Here is a 7,414-nt window from a genome sequence, read left to right as displayed (position 1 = left end):
TTTAAATTTTATATTATTAAAAAATCGTAGGTATTAAAAAACCGTCCGGTTATTTTCTACAAGATCAATCAACAACACAAAAAACAGCCGCGGCCCACTTGGGCCTGCCTGAGCGAACGAAGCGACTGCGTGAGCGGTCAAGCGACCAGCAGCGCTTGTTGGGCCCGCCCATGACAGCGGCTACGATTAGGAACGTCCCGTTCATAAGCTATCGCCAGGGACAAGTTGGGAATGAAGGTGCACAGAAAGGTGGAGACAAAGACGCAAAAACTAAAGAAGGCTTTTTTTACTAGCAGTATATACAACTGTTGTAAAGAGAATAATACTACTCCCTCCGATCCATATTACTTGTCTTACATTTGTCTGGATACCGATGTAATATGGATAGGGGGGACATCTCTAAAACAAGTAATTTGGGACGGAGGAGTATATCATAAGAAGAAACATTTTCCATTCCTCTGTTAAATTACAATCTGATCTGTGACTGTGAGGGGCCATGGAGCCATCAGCCATGGGCAGTGATGGTTTGATTCGTACCCCTTGGCTGCTGCTGATAGAGAGCAAACAAGAGCAAGAGCATCAGCTACACTGAAAAGGCATACCAGAGATGGACTGGATCCTACCCTATCAAATGCACAGAAACCCATTTCCAGATTAACAAAACGCACAATCAACTGTTAACAAAATGGTACTTGGATTCTACATGGCTCTCAGCCTCCCACAAAAAGGCCCCAAAACCAGCCGCCTCCAGGACAAGGTGTGTGAGCTCCGTGAACGTAAGCGTTACCGTTTTACCATCTTTAGCATTAACAGAGCCATCATCCAGCACTTTGATATCCGGCCGACCAAACAGAGCCTGCGTTTGCTTCTCTATCAGCGAGACCGATTCCTTGGACCTAATGGTAGCGTACCGCTGCAACGTATCGGCGTCCAGCCGCGAAACGTAGGACCTCAGCTTGTTTGGGTTTGTTTCCTCGTCCTCCTCCACATCAACCATCTCCCCATCAGGCGTCATCTGTACCAGGGACTCCATGTCCATGAACGGATTAGGCTTAATGTCTCTCTCCGTAAATAGTTTTTCGTTGAGGCTTGGTGGGAGCGTCTTCATGGTTTTCTCGAGTTGGAATCGCTCGTCCACCCTCTTGAGGAAGTAACCATACATGATGGATGCTGCGTAGAGCTTCCCAAGATTTAAGTTGCTGATCTCGACAACGGTATCTAGTGGCGCTGCTGCCTGCTCCCCCATGATAAGGTTGAGATGGTTCTGTATCATCTCAAGAGCATCTTGAGAGTGTACGCTTTGCAGCTTATACTCCTGGTTAGGCAACAAGGAGACGTCGCGTACAGGGCCACCTGATGATGATAATGCAGGTGTCATTTGTATGTCATTTTCCATGAACTTGAACAAAATCCAGCAGTAGATGATCTCTTCCAGGGTATTCTGCCTTTCCTTCTCTTTGACTTCTGCAATTCGCCTGTAGTTCAATTAGCATAACTCGTTAACTGATGCATTATTTAAAAAAAAAATTGTAAACTGATGCATTATTAATTGAAATGAGTCAAACAGAATATCTGATGTCTTCTCCTTTCTATAACATTTACATAGCCACATGTTTTATAGCAGATATGATGCGTGACTATCTGTTGCTGATGTGGGGAAAACAATTCCTATAATTATTGATACTTACTTGTAAAGGAGGTCCTCGGGAACTTTTGCGGCTTTTTCCTTTTGGGCAATTTTCTCTGCTGTCAGGTTTTCAAGTTGCTGATCAACTGTTACAGGGATTAGGTGAGGCTGCGATTGCAGTATCTGTGCCAGAAGTTGACCACTTGGGGTTTCGAATTTAACTGGAGCGAGTTGTGTCTCCCCATCACCAGAATCCATCTTTGCTTTAACCTTTAAGCTCCTTGCTTGGTAATGATTGATTTGGAATCCAGCTTTAGAACGAGTGGTGCAAGGAAAGCCCTGTGAAACAAAGAAACGTCATCCAGTTGACCCAAAAAAGTAATTGAAACTTGAACGGGGAGATATGCAACTCCAATATAATATCATGGAATTTCCCATTCAGCTAAGGAATCACTTCCTCTTTAAACTAATATAGGACATTTTAGAGACTTGGCGCTGAAATGCAAATGCAGGACGGGTAAAATAAAGATATTAACTGAAAATACACGAGTTGAGCAGAACAGATCGAGAGCAAGAGATAAGAAAAAATTCAATGATCATCGGTCACCATGCACATTGAAATAAAATTTTCAGATCACTTCAGTGTTGGGCACAATCAACCCTTAGCAAACGCAACAGACGTGAGCAGTTGAGCATAACAGGAGCACCAGAATACTTGTCGAAAACAGGTGCATAGAGTATAGATAATGTGAAATGATCGAAACTCTTGTAAAATAAATGAAAAGGAATTAATGTTGCGTTCATAGGCATCATGAACAATTAAAAAAAATGCAATACATCATATCGAATGCTATGGCACTCTAGGCAGGCAGCCACTCCCTCCGTTCACAAATATAAGATGTTCTAACCTTTCTCTGAATCGGATGTATACAGGCACGTTTTAGTGTGTTTGTCCACTCCGTATGTATGTAGTCCATATTGAAATATCCAAAACATCTTATATAGGTCAGGAGTACATAACAATTCCGTGAGCTTTTTTCAAAAACAAACGCAAATTCAGGCATGCTTCTTGTTCAGAGTTTCGCCACACCACGCACGTATTGGTGCCATTTCCGCTAGACCGTGTCAGTCTGAATTCTAGATGAAGATGAACTAAACTAACACGCATGACGTGCCCTGCCGTGGGAGCTAGACCCAAGCAAGCCGACAACTAAACGCCACAGCCGATTGTGCATGAGCAAGCGCGTCAGCCAGTTCGTTACCCCTGACGCAACACCGCTTCAGACAGCACACGAACCTCGGCGCAGCGCTGCTCAGATGCGCGATTACAGTTCACAGAAGCAAATCAAATGCACGCAGGGGTACAGGGACAACCAGTCGAGCATCAGGCCATCCGGCAGTCACGAGCCGGATCCCACTTCAGTGCCTGGAACTAGGAAACGGACAACGGGACTCGGGAGCGTCGGGAGGCGAGCGAGGAGGAGGCGTACCTTGCGGAGGCGCCCGTGGCGCGGCCTGGCGGGGAGCGAGGAGGAGCAGGCCGGGGACGGGGAGGCGAGGAGCAGCGCCGCGTCGGCCCACGCCGACATGGTGGCGCGCGCGGGGAGGGTGCGGAGGAGGACGAGGAGCTCTCTGGACAAGACTGGGATTCCGTCCGCTGTTTGGGCTCCGGAGATTTTGTTGGCGAGTGTGGACAGGTTGCTAGACCGAGACGGCGCGGGGCAGTGGAGACCGGAGATGGAGAGCGGGGCGCTGATCTTTTTTTCTATCTGGAGCGTGTGTGCCTGTGCCTGGGTGCGACGCCGGTGCTTCCTTCCTTCCTTCCCCTGCGCGGCCTGCACCGGCTGGTGGCTGGCGTGAGCGTGCGGGACTGTTTCCATCTTTGTACGCCACACACACACAAGTCAGGCTGTTAGGTATGGGCCACGCGTGGGCTCAGGACTGAGCTATTGTTTCCTCAGAAGGTGAAGCTTCCTCCTTCAACGGAAGCAGCATGACCAAAAAGTATGAAGACCAACACAAAAATCTACCGCTAAAAGATGATCTTATATAAAATCTAAGGGCTCCTTTGATTCAAAGGAATTCTATAGGATTCTTGGAGGATTGAAATCCTTGGGAATTTTTCCTATGTCGGCCTTTTGATTCATAGGATTGGATCCCATAAGAATTTTTTTTTCTATGAAATCTTTTGTACTGCATTTCATAAAAAATCTACCATCCACTTCAACCTCTTTTTACAATCCCATTATTTTTTTTTTACAATTCCATTATTTTTCATGTGGCATCAGACACTCCTTGCTAATCCTATAGGATTCAAGTTAACATGCCACTCCAATCCTATACTTTTCATATTCTTACATTAACAAAATCCTGCGAATCAAAGAGGCCCCAAAAGAAAAGAAAATCATTCTCTGCAAACATGATTGTGAATAAATGACCGAGGGACATGGACGGCACGGATCACCACACCATCCCTCACCAGTGGTGCTCTTATAATTTCTTCAGCAACTGAAGCATGACCCAGAAAAAGGATAGCTCTGTGAACATGATATATTCAAGTCATTTTATAACCCAGGATAACAGTAACCCAGACAGAATTTCAGAGACGACACGGATCACCGCACTATATCCCTCCATGTACAATCAGAACCGTACAAAAACATAGCAGCACCCAGTTCCTCCAAGAAAAAAGTAGCAGCACTCGACGACCTACATACTACCACTACGATACAAGAGCTTAAGCGGCAGCAACGTGCTTACAGAGAGGCGCAGGGCCTCAAAATTCATGCACACGTCCTGCGCCATCTATTTAAAGAATTCTTCTCAAACATCAATCAAAGTAATAATGTGTCCTACCCAGGACTCAACCGAGTGTCGGTGACAGGCACTCTTCCACTATGTCCAGCAAGTTTGAATTCTCCAACGCGGCTGCGACGCGTTCTTTGTCGCTCAGTTGCTTGTTCACTGGGAAAGAAGGGAGAAAAAACATACTGAGATATTGTTCCAGGCAAAATAGTGTGGTAACTGTAATAAGGTATAAAAATGTACTCCCTCCGTCCCAATAAGTGTCTTGAGCTTAGTACAAATTTGTACTAGTGCTAGTACAAAGTTGAGACACTTATTTTGGGACGGAGGGAGTATATCATAGAACACATACCGGCAGCTTCAGTTGCATGTGATCCAGGCGTCAACCGTATGTCCACCTACATGGGTCAGAAATTAGTACAGTGTCTGATTGTTTTGAAGTAACTATGGGCAGTAATAGCTAATAAGCAGCAGAAAGTATCGATTTCCCTGCACTGTCATTGACAGGAGCAAAATCCACCCTACTTAATTAGTCCTCAATAAATTTGCTTATGAAATAAATACTTAGCATATATGTTCATGAATTACCGTTGTTTCTAACCATTAATGATGCATTTACACCACACTTATCTGAAATTAGAAAGTGCACTTACTGAGCGTCCAGAGTGTGTTTGTGGTATCTGAATTTTGAAGTAAAAACTTGTTCTATGATGGCAGTAGCAAGCTAAGGGCCAGTTCTTTTAGAGCTGTGGAAATAAGCTGCCCCCTCCCCAGCTGTTGCCTTGTGACCATGAGGTCACGGGTTCGAGTCCTGGAAACAGCCTCTTGCAGAAATGTAGGGAAAGGCTGCGTACTATAGACCCAAAGTGGTCGGACCCTTCCCCGGACCCTGCGCAAGCGGGAGCTACGTGCACCGGGCTGCCCTTTTTTGGGGCTTCTAGAATAAGCTGGGGAGGGGGTAGACAGCCAGCCATAAGCCCCAAAAGAACTGGCCCTAAGTGGTCTGACACAGATGGCTCATCTAGCTCGGTGTTCTAAGACTTCCTAAATTATAATATAAATACACTGACATGTTAATTAAAATACCATGCTTCAGCAACATATTAAGGCATCTTGTTATTTTCTTCTCTTCTTTTCTGTTTTAAGCAGTTCACGATTGAACTGATTGTTATTTTCTTCTCTTCTTTTCTCTTTAAGCAGTTCACGATTACTTGTGGAACTATAATAGCAGGAGTTCCTTTTTACCACACACCGACAGCATACCTTGTAACGAGGTGGAAGACTCCGCATGAGCTTTACACGTAAGCAAAGGCCGATGATAGTGGCCATACTGCAATGCTCCACTGTTGGGGTGAAAGTAACCCTGAAACCAAAGCGATCAGGAATCCTCACGATTTAATTTCATTATGATTCCTAAATTGTAGCAGCCAAAGTTCCAGTAGACAGATGCCAACTTACCTGACATGACTAAGTTCATCATTGATTTCGACCGAGTCTTCATTTACCACATTAAGGTCTTCCAATGAGTATGGATGTTCTGGGTCCTTTATGTCTCTAATATGATGTAAGAATGTTAAGGAGTACAAGGTAATTATGCTAACATGGCACCAGATCAATAAAGAATAGCAGGAAAGCAAGCTGCACTAGATCCATAAGGAAAAACAATAGAGGATATCAAATATTTCAAGCTGGTCTATGGCCTCTGGTGCATTTTCATCTATGTTTTCTGGTGCCTGCCGGGTGCGCCTCTCTCTTTTCTCATGAATCACAGGGTTAGCATTTATCAACTCCATTACTATTTTCCCTCTGCAATGCTCTGATTGGAGAAGTCAAGACAAATTCCTGCAAGTCAAAAGCAGGAAAATTGTATCAGCGGCATTATTAAATCCTTATTACTATCATGTTTCACATTGCACATCTCTTTGACAGTCAATTGCAAATTCACCCTATATGGTGGCCAACACAAGATAAACTTATTGGAGCGCAAACCGGTACACAAAAATATGGAAATATCCTCCTCCAGGAACATCGCTTCTCTGTGTTCTATGTTCTCTCTTCTATCCCTCTTAGGGTCTGTTTGGTTGACTGTAGATTCTGAAAAACCTGCTGTGAGCTGTAAGAAAGCTGATGTGTGCTCAGAACTATGGGAAAGTTGAAAGTTGTTTGGTTGAGACAACTGTGAAACTATAGATTTGGTAGGAATTGGCTGTAATGCCCCTGGACGCTGAAAGACTGTTTGTATGTTAAACGATTCACATTTCAATGGTCATATTGAAAGGGAAAAAAAGACAATATCGACAATTTATTTGAACAACTTCTTTTTAATATTGCATACATATAGCTAACATTATAAATAGAAACTGATGCCGTAATCAAGACCACACAAAATACAATGATGATGTTCTCCATCAACTTAGCTAACCTATCGTCCTCTCGCATAACAAGAATCAGCTATCCTACTAGAAATATTTTTCAAACCTTTCCTATTGAAATAACCTAAGGGCCTGTTCCCATCACTAACCTCTAATTTGCAAATATCAACGAATTTCTTCACATGTGCATCATCCCAAACCGCCTTGTCGACTATTACTTCAAGCAAGCAAAATTCTATCCGGTATGATGCCACAATTCAAATATATACCATGCTACAATCTAGAACATCAGCATTCACATCTACAAAGTACAAGAAAATGAAGAAAATTCCATACTAGCATTTTCACAAATACCTAGCAAGCGAACTCCATTGCAAGCAAATACGGTTATGCAATCAGTAGTGTATGGTCACAATATTCAGTCCATAGCATTCATCAGCAATTACTCATCAACTTCCATGCATAGCAACTACTCAGTGTCGATCCACACAAAAAAAATCAGGAAAAAATTGAAGACAAAGGAATAGAGCATGGTACAGGAGGGGAGGGATGGAAGAGGGAGGGAGGGAGGGTTGGGGGGCTGGAGGGATTAGAGAGAGGAGGAGAGCTA

The 7,414-nt window shown here is 43.9% G+C and overlaps 2 protein-coding genes across 3 annotated transcripts in view; both read right to left on the bottom strand.

Annotated features, from left to right (window-relative positions):
- Positions 1-266: 266 nt before the first annotated feature.
- Positions 267-3,430, bottom strand: LOC119365539 (UV-B-induced protein At3g17800, chloroplastic-like). The gene is made up of 3 exons (XM_037631180.1): positions 3,118-3,430; positions 1,689-1,966; positions 267-1,475 (listed from the first exon to the last, which is right to left on the bottom strand). The coding sequence occupies exons 1-3, from the start codon at positions 3,214-3,216 to the stop codon at positions 671-673; spliced, it is 1,182 nt and encodes a 393-aa protein (XP_037487077.1). The 5' UTR covers positions 3,217-3,430; the 3' UTR covers positions 267-670.
- Positions 3,431-4,163: 733 nt separating this feature from the next.
- The window catches only part of LOC119365538 (protein AE7-like), a 4,039-nt gene continuing 788 nt past the window's right edge, over positions 4,164-7,414 (bottom strand). For both annotated transcript variants that reach the window (XM_037631179.1, XM_037631178.1), the window contains exons 2-6: positions 6,108-6,274; positions 5,891-5,996; positions 5,696-5,795; positions 4,785-4,830; positions 4,164-4,591 (exon numbers count right to left, since the gene is read on the bottom strand). In XM_037631179.1, coding sequence (XP_037487076.1) covers positions 4,491-4,591; positions 4,785-4,830; positions 5,696-5,795; positions 5,891-5,996; positions 6,108-6,225 — 471 coding nt within the window. In that variant the 5' untranslated portion in view covers positions 6,226-6,274 and the 3' untranslated portion in view covers positions 4,164-4,490. The remainder of the gene's footprint in view (positions 4,592-4,784; positions 4,831-5,695; positions 5,796-5,890; positions 5,997-6,107; positions 6,275-7,414) is intronic.

Source organism: Triticum dicoccoides, chromosome 2B, assembly GCF_002162155.2.
Source record: "Triticum dicoccoides isolate Atlit2015 ecotype Zavitan chromosome 2B, WEW_v2.0, whole genome shotgun sequence".
Lineage (NCBI taxonomy): Eukaryota > Viridiplantae > Streptophyta > Magnoliopsida > Poales > Poaceae > Triticum > Triticum dicoccoides.
This window is presented reverse-complemented; position numbering and strand designations above follow the sequence as displayed.

Excerpts from the sequence above, each read along its gene's own strand:
- LOC119365539 (XM_037631180.1), bottom strand. The coding sequence starts at position 3,216 with ATGTCGGCGTGGGCCGACGCGGCGCTGCTCCTCGCCTCCCCGTCCCCG. Across the intron at positions 1,967-3,117 it reads GCCACGGGCGCCTCCGCAAG|GGCTTTCCTTGCACCACTCG; the intron begins GTACGCCTCCTC and ends TTTGTTTCACAG. Across the intron at positions 1,476-1,688 it reads CCCGAGGACCTCCTTTACAA|GCGAATTGCAGAAGTCAAAG; the intron begins GTAAGTATCAAT and ends ATTGAACTACAG.